Source organism: Pongo pygmaeus, chromosome 1, assembly GCF_028885625.2.
Source record: "Pongo pygmaeus isolate AG05252 chromosome 1, NHGRI_mPonPyg2-v2.0_pri, whole genome shotgun sequence".
Lineage (NCBI taxonomy): Eukaryota > Metazoa > Chordata > Mammalia > Primates > Hominidae > Pongo > Pongo pygmaeus.
Genome location: NC_072373.2, coordinates 115,820,219 through 115,836,625, shown reverse-complemented (window position 1 = coordinate 115,836,625; position 16,407 = coordinate 115,820,219). Strand labels below are relative to the sequence as shown.

Genomic DNA, 16,407 nt, shown 5'->3' with positions numbered 1-16,407 from the left:
AAAATCATCTCATGTGTTAACTTAATAAATATTTACTAAACTGTGTGGGCAAATTTAGCTGGACTTCCTCTAGCATCCTCTAGCTGTCTCACTTCTATGCGGCCAAAGGTGGCTGGGAGAGATAAGGTAGTTCTCAGTACAAGGGTCCCCATATTGGCGTTATCTTCTAGCAACAAGGGAGCCCGTCTACTCTTGGCACATGCTGTGTCACACCTGTTCCTTGAAGTGGGTTCTATATGCATTCAGATAGGGGAGGGGAAGCAAAAGACTTTGAGGAATTTAGTTGTTGGTAGCATGTTTGCATTTGTTTGTTTGTTTGGCTTTTTTTTGGAGACAGGTTTTAGCTCTGTCACTCAGGCTGGAGTGCAGTGGCACAGCCATAACTCACTGAAACCTCGACCTCCCAGGCTCAAGAGATTCTCCCACCTGAGCCTCCTGAGTACCTGGGACTGTAGGCATGCACCACCATGCCCAACTCATTTTTTTTTTTTTTTTTTTTTTTTTTTTTTTGTAGAGATGAGGTTTCACTATGTTGCCCAGGCTGGTCTTGGTGTTGAACTCCTGGTCTCAAGTGATCCCCCCTACCTTGGCCTCCCAAAGTGCTGGGATTACAGGCATGAGCCCCTGTGCCCAGCCATGTTTGTGTTTTCATAATGGGAAAATTCCATACTATGCTAAAAGAAAAAATGTCTGCCTTCTTATACTAGAGATTAGCAGTTGTTTGATTTTCCAATAGTCCCTCATATAAAAATGCTGCATTGCATATACTTTACATAGCCAATTTAAATTATTTTTAGAATCTAAAGATGATCCTATAGATGTATGAAGATCTTGCAATTAGGCTTGAAGGTGCTGGGAAGAAGGAGGTTCCCTAGAGATCCATTAGTTATTTAATGGATGATCTGTGGGAGAACTTGTACTTTTCCACAAGGTGACTGACAATGGCTTAAGTCCCCTTACAGAAAAAAAAATCTGCCTGGCTGGTGTTGGGAGACCATCTCTCACTCTTGACCCAGATTGCCCTTTGTGGTAGGAAACAGATGAGTGACTCCACTTGTTCTTCTCTTTTCTTTTTCTTTCTTTTTTTTTTTTTTTTTGTGAAGGAGTCTCACTCTGTTGCCCAGGTTGGATGCAATGGCACTGTCTTGGCTCACCACAACCTCTGCCTCCTGGGTTCAATTCTCTTGCCTCAGCCTCCCAAGTAGCTGCGATTACAGGCGTGCACCGCCACACCTGGCTAATTTTTGTATTTTTAGTAGAGATGGGGTTTCACCATGTTGACCAGGCTGGTCTCGAACTCCTGACCTCAGGTGATCCGCCCATCTAGGCCTCCCAAAGTGCAGGGATCACAGGTGTGAGCCACTGCGCCCAGCCCAGCCCATGTGCATATATTTTTGATGTCACCATCAGTGAGCACCTGTCAGTGTGTTAGCTGCCTCTCACCCCTCATGCTCCTCAGCCACCACCAACCACCACAAGCTGTTTTGTCTTAGACTCATGGTGCTTTCCCTTTTCTCTTCCCCAGGGGATCCCACCTATACCTGAACAGAATGATGCTGCTCTCCCTTATAAATATCTGAGTCTACAGCTGCCTGTGAGGGATTCTCAGAATGGTTAAGCTTGTCTTTATCTTGACCACAATGCCTACCCTTCATTTAGCTCTACCCTTCCATCTTGACTGTCTCATTCCTGGGTAACTTTGTCTTCTTTGAACATAGCCTTGACCTACTGGATCACAAAAAGCTCCCAGGATTCTGGGCTTGGTTCTTCTTCTGGATAAATAGCTTATTGAATCATCTTTCAATCACACAAAATTTCTGGCTAGCCTTGGATTCGCCTGTGTCTTACATTATTTACACTATTGTATTATGGCTATCTTACCGGTCCTGTCTCCTCTGGTTAATTTATAACAACTTTGGAGAGTGTGGGATGAAAAATTTGTCCCCTGTGCTATTCCATCCTCAATGTGCTCATTGAAATGTGTGTTTTTGAGGAGCTAAGGAAATTGGGTTAAGCTCACTCACCCTACTAATTAGGCTTTGTGGAGACAAAGCACCAGAGCGAGAGCAGATGCCTGCTGTTTAGGGAGTCAGGGATACAAAGTTTGGAGAAAACATGTCTTCAGGAGGAAAGGAAAGCTTTGATCAGCTGAATTTCTTCAAATTCCCACCCATCTTCCAGGCTCATACCATCTGCTTTCTAATTTCCCTCTTAATGGTGGGATAAAAATCCTTCAATTACCTCTTACTAAGAACATTTTCTCTGCTCATGCACATTCAAGAACCCAAACTATTCAGAACATTTTAGGTCCACAGGATACAAGACCCAACCTATCCTTCCAGCCTTATCTCCCAGGATTCTCCCAATGTGCACGACAGTAGGCCATAGTGGAAAAAATGGATTTTCAAGTTAGATGTCTTGGGTTGGAATACTGATCCTGTGACTTACTACCTGTGTATATAATCTCTAGCAAGCTACTCAGCTTTCCAGCTTAAAGTTTCTTTCTGTAGAGTGGGAATAATAATGCCTACCTCATAGGGTTTGGAGGAGAATGAAATAGAATAAAGCAACTAAAGCACTTCACAAGAGTATCCAACACATTAAAAAAAAAAAAAAAAAGAAAAGAAAAAAAGTTTTTGCCTTTGGCTGGGTGCAGTGGCTCATGCCTGTAATCCCAGCACTTTGGGAGGCCAAGGTGGGCAGATCACCTGAGGTCAGGAGTTCAAGACCAGCGTGGCCAATATAGTGAAACCCCGTCTCTACTAAAAATACAAAAGTTAGCTGGGAGTGGTGGCATGTGCCTGTCGTCCCAGCTACATGGGAGGCTAAGGCAGGAGAATCGCTTGAACCAGGGAGGCAGGTTGCAGTGAGCCGAGATCACACCACTGCACTCCGGCATGGGCAACACAGCAAGACCCCATCGCAGAAAAAAAAAATGTTTGGACTTAAACTCCCTGACATACCTTAAATCCTGTTTACAGAGGAGTGACTGACATGTGCAGTGCATGCCCTGGATAGTGCCATTGGCTAATCCTACCTTTCAGGCCCAGAAAAATCTGAGAGATTGGCTGATGAAGGTACTTCCTGGGGGAGAGGTTCCTGGAGTCAAGTCTAACCAAAAGGGCAGTTACCTGAAGCATCCAAGGATGCATTTGTACAGATGGAAAAAGAGTAGGGTGAAATAATGATAAGCTTCAGATGCTGTGCTGAGTAAATTTAACTGTAAAATCCTAAGGCAAAGCCAAAACACCTCAGAAGAACAAGTAGTTAATCAGAGGCTCAGAGAATCCAAAGAGGTGTGCAGAGCAGAGCAGTCTGGGCTGTGCGTTTCAAAACATTGTGGGTAAACTAAGGGCCAGACACTATGCTTGGTCTGGTTCTAGATTCTTCTGCCACACCAGCTGTATAAACCCACAACCTTGGATCAGTCCTGGAGTTCTCCTTTTCAGCTCCTGCAGAAGGAAGGCAGGGCCACTGGAGAAAAGAAGCATACAACTGGTATCACTACAGATTTCAGCCTCTGGTATTTTCAAAGCTGCTTCTCATCTCTTTAAGTCCTTGATCCACCTCCTGTCCCATGTACATCAGTGGTTATGACAAAGCTTTATGACTCAAACTCTTACAACATATGAAGCCTTAGGAAGACACCTTTAAGCATCAAGGATACCAAGCTGCGACACCCTGGGGCAACTTCCCTGGACCATAAGAACAGGTCTGGTCACCCAGCCTCACCCTAAAGGTGGCAGAATGAATCCCCCTATACCTTGTTTAAACCCCAGTCATTGTCAGGAGTTCAAGTCTTTAAGGCCGGATCCTCAGCCTTCCCTCCCCTCTTTTACTAGGCTCTCAAGTCTCCTGCTCCGTGATCAGCAAATTCCTCTATGTCCTCAGCATCTTTTCGGAAAGTATCCATCACCCTCCTTGCCTAAATTGAAGACTGGCTTTCCTCTGAGCACACTGCTTTCTAGCCAGCTTCTCATATACAGGCTCTTTTTCTCTCCCCCTACTTCAAGGTAAGAAGGTGACATTGATGTTCTCCTTATTCTCCTTGCTGCCTCCTAACCATTATTGCCATTTGTTCCTGTGACTATCTGTCCTCCCATGAAGTGCATACTATCTAGCTATACCATCCCCTCCTTCCCATCCTCACTTATCAAGGCTTGAGTCACTGACTCACGGCCTTCTCCTCCTTCACAACCTTGTCATCATTCTGGATGATTTCAACACCCTGGCCACTCAGCTTCCTTGACCTCATCTTCAAAGACCTTATTCTCTCTCTACCTCACCACCCTGTCATTACCAGAAATTGTACTACATCTGAAACCTCAATTTTAAACTTTTTCTCCTGGCTTATTTGCTCAAGTGCATCTGTGGGACTGACAACAAAATGAGACCTGAGTGATGAGCCAGCCAGATAAAGACCTGGTGGGGATGTCTAATTTAAAAATTGTTTTTGTAGAGACGAGGTCTCACTATGTTGCCGAGAGTAGGGAATAGGTATAGGGTTCAGGCAGAATCAGCCCCTGGGATAGGATGGGAATGAGCTTTGTGCCTAAGAAACATCAAGAAGTGAGTGTAGAGAAATGCAAATCAAAACCACAATGTGGTACCATCTCACACCAGTCAGAATGGCCATTATTAAGAAGTCAAAATGGTCAGGTGCGGTGACTCACACCTGTGATCCCAGCACTTTGGGAGCCTAAGGCAGAAGGATCACGAGGTTAGGAGTTCGAGACCAGCCTGGCCAAAATAGTGAAACCCCGTCTCTACTAAAAATACAAAAAATAGCCAGGCATGGCGGCGGGCATCTGTAGTCCCAGCTACTCGGGAGGTTGAGGCAGGAGAATTGCTTGAATCCGGGAGGCAGAGGTTGCAGTGAGCTGAGATCATGCCACTGCACTCCAGCCTGGACAACAGAGCAAGACTCCGTCTCAAAAAAAAAAAAAAAAAAAAAAAAAAAAGTCAAAAAACAACAGACGCTGGTGAGGCTGCAGAGAAAAGGGAACACTTATACACTGTTGGTGGGAATGTAGATTAGTTCATCCACTGTGGAAAACAGTTTGGAGATTTCTGAAAGAAAAGAGAACTACTATTTGACCCAGCAATCCCATTCTGGGCATATATTCAAAGGAAAATAAATCATCCTACTAAAAACACCCCTGCACTTATCTGTCCATCCCAGCACTATTCACAATAGCAAAGACATGGAAGCAACCTAGGTGCCCATCAACAGTGGATTGGTTAATGGTAACTTGTGATGTGTAAAATAAAAAAATAAAATAACCCAGTGGACTGGATAAAGAATATGTGGTACATACACGCCAGGGAATACTATGCAGCCATACAAAGAAAGAAATCATGTCCTTTGCAGCAACAATGATGCAGCTGGAGTCCATTATCCTAAGCAAATTAACACGGCAACAGAAAATCAAATACTGCATGCTTTCATTTATAAGTGGACGCTAAACATTGGGTGGTCACAGACAGAAAGATAGCAATAACAGCCACTGGGGACAACTGGGCGGGGCACAAGGGTTGAAAAACTATTAGGTACTATGCTTACTACCTGGGTGATGGGATCAATCATACCCAAAACCTCAGTATTATGCAATATACCTATGAAACAAACCTGTTATGTGTACCTCCTGAATCTAAAATAAAAGTTGAAATATATATATTTCACACACACACACACACACACACACACAGGCCGCGCACAGTGGCTCATGCTGGTAATCCCAGCACTTTGGAAGCCAAGGTGGGCAGATCACCTGAGGTCAGGAGTTCGAGACCAGCCTGGTCAACATGATGAGACCCTGTCTCTACTAAAAGTACAAGAAATTAGCTGGGCGTGGTGGTGTGTGCCTGTCATCTCAGCTACTCGGGAGGCTGAGGGAGGAGAATTGAACCTAGGAGGTGGAGGTTGCAGTGAGCCGAGCTTGTGCCACTGCACTCCAGCCTGGGTGACAGAGAGAGACTCTGTCTCCAAAAATAAAAATTAAAAAAAAAGAAATATATACGTATAAACAAAGAAGAGTGTGTCAGAAGGAGAAGAAGAGGAGATGAGGTCAGAGAGGGAGGCAGGTGTTGGATCAGAAGTGACTTAATAGTTTAAAGTAAGAAGTTTAAATTTGATTGTAAGTGTACTTATAAGCTATTGGAGTGCTTTAAATTAGAGGAGTGATATGATCTGTTATATATTTTTGAAAACAACAGAGAATGGGGCAAAAATGAAAACAGGATACCAGTTAGGAAGCTCTTACAGCCATAAGAGATATTGGTCAGCTGAGCTGGGGAAAGGTGATTTACATTCTATTTGATTTTTTTTTTTAAAGTAGAGATGTGGTCTCACTATCTTGCCCAGGCTGGTCTTGAACTCCTGGCCTCATGATCCTCTCACCTGGGCCTCCCAAAGTCCTGGGATTACAGGCATGAGTCACCACACCTGGCCGGATTTACACTGTGTCTAGATAGGAATCTTTTAGAGTACCTTTTTATTACAAGCAGCTACAGTGAAAAAGAATATCTTTTCCTCCACCAAAGCTTTCACAAAGAAAAAGTGTATCTGTAACATATGTATACACACAAATAATATATAAATACACATATTTGTGGGGAATGAGAAAACAGGAAGAAATGAGTAAGCCAGTTTATAAGTAAATAATTGGAATATTTTATGAATTTAACATTATTTCCTATAATAGGCATGTTTTATAGCCATCTTCTTAAAAGAAATAGCATGTTTTACTTGATTTGGAGTCAACACAAGTCTTAGGGTTAGAGGTTACATTTCCTGAGACACTAAGACTCTTCAATAAAAAAACTTCATTAATCAGCGAGTACTTACTTTTTTTTATTTATATTTATTTATTTATTTTTTGAGACGGAGTCTCACTCTGTCGCCCAGGCTGGAGTGCAGTGGCATGACCTCAGCTCACTGCAACACCTGCCTCTCAGGTTCAAGTGATTCTCCTGCCTCAGCCTCCCGAGCAGCTGGGACCACAGGCACGAACCACCATGCTCAGCTCACTGCAACACCTGCCTCTCAGGTTCAAGTGATTCTCCTGCCTCAGCCTCCCGAGCAGCTGGGACCACAGGCACGAACCACCATGCTCAGCTCACTGCAACACCTGCCTCTCCTCAGGTTCAAGTGATTCTCCTGCCTCAGCCTCCCGAGCAGCTGGGACCACAGGCACGAACCACCATGCTCAGCTCACTGCAACACCTGCCTCTCAGGTTCAAGTGATTCTCCTGCCTCAGCCTCCCGAGCAGCTGGGACCACAGGCACGAACCACCATGCTCAGCTCACTGCAACACCTGCCTCTCAGGTTCAAGTGATTCTCCTGCCTCAGCCTCCCGAGCAGCTGGGACCACAGGCACGAACCACCATGCTCAGCTCACTGCAACACCTGCCTCTCAGGTTCAAGTGATTCTCCAGCCTCAGCCTCCCGAGCAGCTGGGACCACAGGCACGAACCACCATGCTCAGCTCACTGCAACACCTGCCTCTCAGGTTCAAGTGATTCTCCTGCCTCAGCCTCCCGAGCAGCTGGGACCACAGGCACGAACCACCATGCTCAGCTCACTGCAACACCTGCCTCTCAGGTTCAAGTGATTCTCCTGCCTCAGCCTCCCGAGCAGCTGGGACCACAGGCACGAACCACCATGCTCAGCGAATTTGCGTTATTTTTAGTAGACATGGGGTTTCACCATGTTGGCCAGGGTGGTCTCAAACTCCTGAACTTAAGTGATCCGCCTGCCTCAGCCTCCCAAAGTGCTGGGATTACAGGCGTGAACCACCGCACCCAATGCTTTTTAATTTTAATTTTTATTTATTATTATTATTTTTTGAGATGGAGTTTCACTCTTATTGCCCAGGCTAGAGAGCAATGGCATGATCTCAGCTCACCGCAACCTCCGTCTCCTGGGTCAAGCGATTCTCCTGCCTCAGCTTCCCGAGCAGCTGGGATTACAGGCATGCGCCACCATGCCCGGCTAATTTTGTATTTTTAGTAGAGACAGGGTTTTTCCATGTTGGTCAGGCTGGTCTCGAACTCCCGACCTCAGGTGATCTGCCTGCCTCGGCCTCCCAATGTGCTGGGATTACAGGCATGAGCAATCGCGCCCGGCCCTTACTTTTTATTTTTAAATTATTAAGATTATTATAGGGCCGGGCATGGTGGCTCATGCTTGTAACCTCAGCACTTTGGGAGACTGAGGCAAGTGGATCACGAGGTCAGGAGTTCAAGATCAGCTTGGCCAAGACGGTGAAACCCCATCTCTAACTAAAAATACAAAAATTAGCTGGGTGTGATGGCGCATGCCTGTAGTCCCAGCTACTCAGAAGGCTGAGGCAGGAGAATCGCTTGAACCTGGGGGGTGGAGATTGCGGTGAGCCGAGATCGTGCCACTGCACTCCAGCCTGGGCAACAGAGTGAGACTCCATCTCAAAAAAAAAAAGATCTCAGGTGATCCGCCCACCTTGGCCTCCCAAAGTGCCGGGATTACAGGCATGAGCAACTGCACCTGGCCATATTTTTAAATTTTTAAATATTTCCCATACAACATAGATGTATCAAGTATGTATATTTGTTATTCTATATTTCACTTCTCACGGACTTTCTAATTTCACAGATGGTATCAGTGGAGATGAATATTAGTAAATTCAGGATTTTTTTTTTTTTGAGATGGAGTCTCACTCTTGTTGCCCAGGCTGGAGTGCAGTGGCACAATCTCAGCTCACTACAACCCCTGCCTCCTGGGTTCAAGCAATCCTCTTGCCTTAGCCTTCCAAGTAGCTGGGACTACAGGCGTCTGCCACCACACCCGGCTAATTTTTGTACTTTTAGTAGAGACGGGTTTTCACCATGTTGGTCAGGCCAGTCTCGAACTCCTGACCTCTGATGATCTGCCCGCCTCGGCCTCCCAAAGTACTGGGATTACAGGCTTGAGCCACTGCGCCTGGCCAGGGTATCTTTTGGAAGTAACACTGAAGACATTTTCTGATGGATGGAATGAGGGAGGTAAGGAAAAGTTATTATCATCTTCATTTTCAAGATGAGGAAAGTGATGCTCATTAAGATGCCCACCATCATACCCTAATACCTACCAGAGTCAGGATTCCTATGGATGTCAGGCTCTGAAGCTCCTATTTTTCTATACTGGACATCCTAGGAGCAGTGAGGTTGTTCAGGTAAAAACCTATTTCACATCAGCGAATTTACCCTCTAGGGTTTTCATAGAGCACATTCCCCTATCCTACCCTGAGTGAAAAGAACCACTTGTTGACTGCTTACAGGTTTCATCAAAGTGAGTTTACAAAAGTAATAATAAAAAAATTAAATTCACAGTCAATGATGATAATTGTTATTTTGAGGTTTCTTCTTTTTTAAATAGAGATGAGATCTTGTTATGTTGCTCAGGCTGGTCTTGAACTCTGTCCTCAAGCAATCCTCCTGCCTCGGCCTCCCAGTCCTGAAGTTCTGGAATTACAGGCGTGACCAATATGAAATCTCCCTCCCTCCCTGACTTCCTTCCTCCCTCCCTTCTTCTCTCTCTCTCTCTTTTTTTTGTTTGTTTGTTTTGAGACAGGATCTGGCTCTGTCACTCAGGCTGGAGTACGTGGCACAAGTCTCAGTCTCTTGTGCTGAAGCAATCCTCCAACCTCAGCCTCCCTCTCAAGTAGCTGGGACCACAGGTGCACACCACCACACCTGGCTAATTTTTAATTTTTTCTTGTAAAGATGAGGTCTCACTATGTTGCCCACACTGGTCCTTCAACTCCTGGACTCAAGTGATCCTCCTGCCTCAGCCTCCAAAAATGCTGGGATTACAAGTAGGAGCCATTGTACCCAGTCCATTTGGAGTTTCTTAACCCCTATTCTATAGTTAACTGATCCTGATGCTTTGAGCACTGTGAATAAGCGCTCAGTAATTTACTCATCAAAACAGTTATAGCACCAACCATGTGTAAGGAATTGTGCTGGGCAGGGGACACTTCATTGGGGCTTTTCGATTTCTGAGTTTGTGGGAAGTGCAAAATGACTTAGCACAAATAATATTCGATTATTAAATTTCAAGTTCCTGTTCTGCTCCATTGCCCTTTTCATGTGGGTCTCTGTGTGCTTTCCCAAACCATTTATTTTGGTTTTAGATGTTGCTTGAAATTGATGATAGGGAAAGACATATGCAATGCAGATGCTAAATTCTGTGTAACAGTTGGTCAAAGAAAAGGTGAGAATCTTAGAGTGGGGAGGATGATTTTTTTAAAAAAGAAAAGGTTAGAAACTACATAACAGAGGAAGCATAATAATGAGAAATGATGACCCAAGGAAAGGGAGAAAAAACACTATTCCTTGCTTTTGCTAAATAAACAGTTGGTATACGAGAAAAGTGAGAAAGAGTAAGATCATTATGTGTAGAAAAGGGTGACATTAGAAATGATTATGGAGGAAGGAGGATCTGAGGAGTCATAAACATGGGTTATATAAGGAGTCAAGGCATTTGTTCTTTCCCCACAATAGTCTCTGGGTTGACCCTTGAAAATTAAGGGTAATTGCGCCTTGTCTCTAAATCCTGAAAACCTCCCTCCCTGCCACCCCACTTTTTTTTTTTTTTTTTTTTTTGAGACAGGGTCTTGCCCAGGCTGGAGTGTAGTGACAAGATCATAGCTCACTGCAGCCTCAACTTCTCGTGCTCAAGCAATCCTCCCACCTTACCCTCCTGAATAGCTGGGACTACAGGTGTGTGCCACCATGCCTGGCTAATTAAAAAAAGGAAGTTTTATCCTCCAAGACATCTGAATAAAATTGTTATAGAGACGAGGACTCACTATATTGCTTCCTTTTTTTTATTTAGATAAAATTGACATATTACTAAACATTTTAAAGTGGACAGTTAGTGCATTTAGTGCATTCACAATGCTGTGCAGCCATCAGCATGCTCTAGTTTCACCTTCCCTTTCATTTATTAGGAAATCTTGTATTCAAATCTTCTTTAATCCCATAATATGCCCCTTCATCCAAACTCCTGTTCCATTATTCCATCATTTCTGCTAGGACATTTCCCCAAAATGTCCATTATTCTAACCCTTGTCACTCTCATGCTAGATATTGTCCTTCATGAAACCAGATGAGGGGCCAGAACAACTTTTCCTGGTTTATTCCTGTGAGAAGAGAAGTGATAGAGGATGTAGTCCAAATGATTCATTTCATGACTTCTCAGATGTAGCTGATGTGGACCCAAGCAGATTCCTTGGATATTGAGAGCTGAATACAGGTATTGACCAGAATAGATTCTATCATTCAGTTGGACCAAGCCATTCTTCCAGATTGTCAGTCACCACTCATACTATGAGTAATCCTATATAGGAACCACACAGCTTCTGCCCGAACTATGCCACTAAAACCGCTCTCTCAAAGATCAAATACTATCTATCTATCCATCCATCTATCTATCTATGTATCTAATCTATCTACCTTAGAGATGGGGGTCTCAATATGTTGCCCAGGCTGGATTTGAACTCCTGGGCTCAAGCAATCCTCCTGCCTCAGCCTCCTGAGAAGCTGGGACTATAGGCACATGCCATCATGGACCAGCTAGCAGTGACCTTTCTGTAAGCCCCTGAGGTACGGGGACTGTTTGCTACAGAAGTTAGCTAAACCTAACCATTCATTTGAATAGGCAATGGACAGTGTCTGCCAAATTTCCCTATACAAGCTTTCTCTGCTAAGGATACTCAAAAGGAGTCTTAAGAGAAAAATCTTGGTGATACCTAAGTCTTGCAACTCTGAGGAAAGGGATGAGTAGGGAGACTGAAGGGCTGACATTCATATCCAAGCATTCAATAATAAATCATTGTGGGCCTAGTGCTCAGATCTTTTTTTTGGTTGGGGGGACGGAGTCTTGTTCTGTCGCCCAGGCTGGAGTGCGGTGGCGTGATCTTGGCTCACTGAAACCTCCGCCTCCCGGGTTCAAGCAATTCTCTGCCTCAGCCTCCCAAGTAGCTGGGATTACAGGTGCCCACCACCATGCCTGGCTAATTCTTGTATTTTTAGTAGAGATGGGGTTTCACCATCTTGGCCAGGCTGGTCTTGAACTCCTGACCTTGCAATCTACCCACCTCGGCCTCCCAAAGTGCTGGGATTACAGGCATGAGCCACCGCACCCGGCCATGAAGAACATTTTATTACCCCTTTACCAGAAAAAGGCCTGTATTCTTCAAAAATATTAAAGACAAAGAAAAGCTGAGGAACTCTGCCAGATTAAAGAACGCTAAAGAGACATGACAATTAAATGTAATATATGATCCTAAACTGGATCTTGTGCTGGAAAATAAAAAAATGCTAAGAAAGATGTTACTGGATCAACTGACAACATTTGGAACATGGATGGTAAAGTATTACAGCAATGTTAAATTTCCTGGAGTTGTTAATTGTATGTATTTTGTTTACATAAGAGAATGTACTTATTAGGATATTCAAGTATTATGTGGTAAAGGAGCATGATGCATGCGATTTACTTTCAACTGCTTGGAAAAAAAAAAATGTATGTGGGCCGGGCACAGTGGCTCACACCTATAATCTTAGCACTTTGGGAGGCTGAGGCGGGTGGATTGCCTGAGTTCAGGAGTTCGAGACAAGCCTGGGCAACACGGTGAAACCCCGTTTCTACTAAAATACAAAAAAAATAGCCAGGTGTGGCAGCGGGCGCCTGTAATCCCAGCTACTTGGGAGGCTGAGACAGGAGAATCGCTTAAACCCAGGAGGTGGAGGTTGCAGAGAGCCAAGATCATGCCACTGCACTCCAGCCTAGGTGACAGATTGAGACTCTGTCTTAAAAAAAAAAAAAACAAAAACAAAACAAAAAAAAAACAAAACATGTATGTGTGTAATATAACTCTATCTATCTATCTATAACTGCAAATGATAAAGCAAAAGGGGCAAGATGTTAATAATCTGGGTCCTCTTTTTGTCACTCTTGCAACATATCTGTATGTTTAACATTATTTCCAAATAAAAAGTATTCTGGGGTCTGGATTTAAAAAAAATCATTGAGGTTCTCCTCCTGTTGGCTCAAGGGACTTTTCTGCTTTTTATCCTTTACTGCAGACCTTCACTCTAATCTGGTTTTCCCAGTTTCACAATCTGTTGACTTCTATTTAAATTCTCTTTTTTTCCTAGCCCCTAGGATTCACTATTTGTTTGAATACTTTGCCTAGCTTTTTGGCTCAGCTTCTCTCAAGACACAGCCTTCTGGTCAGCTTCTCCTATTTGGCCTTAAGCACTGCCACTCTTGGGCAAATGACTTCTTGCCTGCAGAACTGAATCTAGGCTCTAGGCCCTAGAAGGATGTCATACCCTGAATGAGACTTGAATGCTTCCAATTGCTAACTGCTCCATCTCCCTCTCAAGCTGCTCTGACCTTGTTTAGGAGGATATATTTCACATATCTGCCCCTTTCTTGCCTTCTTTCCTGTGTAATCAAACCCTCATCATAGTTTTCTGATTAGGATCCCTTTCTCCAGTCTTTACCCACTCCAGCCAGCCCTCTTCCTTCACCATCACTAGTTTTCTCTCACATTACCTGTCTGAATAAACTTCCTTTTTGAGATGGAGTCTCGCTCTGTTTGCCCAGGCTAGACTGCAGTGGCATGATCTTGGCTCACTGCAACCTCTGCCTCCCGGATTCAAGCGATTCTCCTGCCTCAGCCTCCCAAGTAGCTGGGATTACAAGCATATGCCACCACATCTGGCTAATTTTTGTATTTGTAGTAGAGATGGGGTTTCACTGTGTTGGCCAGGCTGGTCTCGAACTCCTGACCTCCAGTGATCTGCCACCTTGGCTTCCCAAAATGCTGGGATTACAGGCATGAGCCACTGTGCCTGGCTACCTGTGCAAATAAACTTCTAACAGCTCTACATTGCCTTTCAAAATCTGACTTAATTTACCTTACTACTTCCATATCGTGCAACTTCTCTGCTTAACTGTAAGCTCCTTCAGGGCACAGACCATGCCTTTTCTTCTGTGTATCCTTAATTTCTTTTTTTTTTTTGAGACAGAGTCTCACTCTGTCACCCAGGCTGGAGTGTAATGGTGCAATCTCGGCTCACAGCAGCCGCCTTCTCCTGGGTTCCAGCGATTCTTCTGCCTTACCCTCCGGGGTAGCTGGGATTACAGGCATGCACCACTACGCTTGGCTAATGTTTGTATTTTTAGTAGAGACGGGGTTTCACCATGTTGGCCAGGCTAGTCTCGAACTCCTGACCTCAGGTGATTCACCCACCTCGGCCTCCCAAAGTGCTGGGATTACAGGCATGAGCCACCACACCCAGCCCCTTAATTTCTTATATAGTGCCTAGCACACAGAAGATGCTCTATAAATAGTTACTGAATGGACAAATGACTAAACTTTGAAACTTCTTTGACCTTACTATGCTCAAATATCACTTCTGATGTTCTTCTCCGACTCTCTCACTTATCTTATATATGTCTGCACACGTTTTTTCCTCATTAGACTGTAAGGTCCCTGAGGGAAAAGACCATGCTTTATTCACCTGTCTCACTCATACCTGACCCAGTGTCTAGAAGAGTGTATAGCACAGAGCAGGCACACAAGCAGTTTGCTGGATGAGTGAATGATACTAAAGAGGAGAAAATACAGACTTTAAGAAGCTCTCCGTATAGTGAGAAAGACTGAGGACCTAAGAGCAATGAAAATAGAGGTTAACAAGTATAAATAAAGAAGGTACAGGTTAATTTAAGTAATCAGATGATGATGCAGAATTCAAATAAAATAGGAGTCAATCAGCAAAGGTTCCCGAAAGGGTGAATTCTGAGAGATATTTGAAAAGAGGAAAGGGACATAACTTGAGAGAGCAGGAGTTTAGGAACATGTCAGAGAGTTAGGTTGAACCAAGGTATGATAAACATGTTTGAAGCTTACATTCTGAGCAGGATCTGTTCTACCCAGACCACAGGTTTCTGCCTTTTATTCTGGCTCATCAAGCAGGCATGTTTACCCATTCTTTCTGTCTTCATGTTTCCCAGGTCAGCCCAATGTTAAGACTTTAAGTTCTTTAAGTAGTATAAGGAAGTTTCTGTGAAAATATGCAAACAAAACTGCCTTGTGGGATCGAACATTTTTGGTAACCCTAGTTCTCTAGGGAAATAAACTTCCCTGTTCCAGATAAAATGGAACTGCTCCCCGTGTTGTTAATCCAGAGAGAAAGCCAAATGACTTCCCTTAAAAGGTACTTCATCACATTTTACACAAATTGTAGTTTTCTGTGTGTGTTATGGGGATCCAAGGAAATCAAAGATGTTAATGAGTGAGATTTGAGAAACAAAACTTGATAGTAGAATTTTGTCTTAGCCACATCTGCCCTTCTCCTCACAGAGTATATGCAAATACCGATGGTGACGGACAGTCACTTTCTAGAGCTCAGATCACTGCTGCCTCCAGCACTTGTGGGATGGAAAAAATGAAGAGATTACAGTTGCCCTAAAAATGTCCCCCACTTCAGGAATCTGAATATTTTACACAGCAGGAGATACATTGGAAGTCCTACAGAATCTCTTGACTTTGGGAGATTGCAACTGCTTTTCTATTAGGATAACCTAATTTTCTGTGTCCATTTTCTCAGAATGTTGTGCCCAACGCGTTCTGTTTCCTAAATACCCAGCCTTACTTCCTTCTGGTAGAGGCAAGAAAATTATGCTAGCATTCCCTCACTGCATGTTTTGAGCGTTTGAGTTCAGAGTACAGCTATTCTCTCTCCTCGTAATGTAAACACAGGTTCCCACGGCGGCAATGGGAGACTCCCCTAAGGGGCTCTTGACGTACAGGAAGACTTCCAGATATGGTACACAGATGTCACATTGCTAGAACGTCTCTAGACGGCAAGGAAACATTAAAGCCTAACCTGAGGTAATCCCTCACCGGCAGTGGAGCTCCTCTGCTAGGCAGTCCTCCCGTACACTGCCCAAGCTCTGGGGGTGTCACACTAGACTGTGGTGATGTCACACTAGCTGGGATGACATTTTACAGTTGGATTCCGTACCACCGCCAGGCACCTTTAAATCACCGCGGAGTCTACAGTGCGGAGGGGGCGGGAAGTCCAGCCCCCGCACTCGATCCACGCTGGCTCCCTACGGAGGCCCACCCACTCGAGGCCCACCCACTCGCACTGCGATCAGTACTGTGCGGTAGTCCTAGAGAGTCCATTCAGCTGCACTTCCGCCTCAGTAGGTGTCATGGCGCGGGGCGGGTGAATAGTTCCGGCGAGGCGGGGCCGGCCGGGTTGAGGGGCGGCCGCTCGGCATTCCGCTCGTCGGGTCTGGCGACAACGGCGGCTGCGGAGCAAGGGGCCCGGCGGTAGCCCCGGACGGCAGCAGGAGGCCGAGGCGG

The 16,407-nt window shown here is 44.7% G+C and overlaps 1 protein-coding gene and 1 long non-coding RNA gene across 5 annotated transcripts in view; one reads left to right on the top strand and one right to left on the bottom strand.

The window, feature by feature from the left end:
* Nucleotides 1-10,834: 10,834 nt before the first annotated feature.
* LOC129019899 (uncharacterized) lies at nucleotides 10,835-16,173 on the bottom strand. The gene is made up of 2 exons (XR_008495736.1): nucleotides 14,944-16,173; nucleotides 10,835-11,163 (listed from the first exon to the last, which is right to left on the bottom strand). It is a non-coding gene; the product is annotated as an uncharacterized LOC129019899 (long non-coding RNA).
* Nucleotides 14,059-16,407, top strand: part of HIPK1 (homeodomain interacting protein kinase 1) — a 50,490-nt gene continuing 48,141 nt past the window's right edge. For all 4 annotated transcript variants that reach the window (XM_063651727.1, XM_054463363.2, XM_054463355.2 and 1 more), the window contains exon 1: nucleotides 14,059-16,244. In XM_063651727.1, coding sequence (XP_063507797.1) covers nucleotides 16,034-16,244 — 211 coding nt within the window. In that variant the 5' untranslated portion in view covers nucleotides 14,059-16,033. The remainder of the gene's footprint in view (nucleotides 16,245-16,407) is intronic.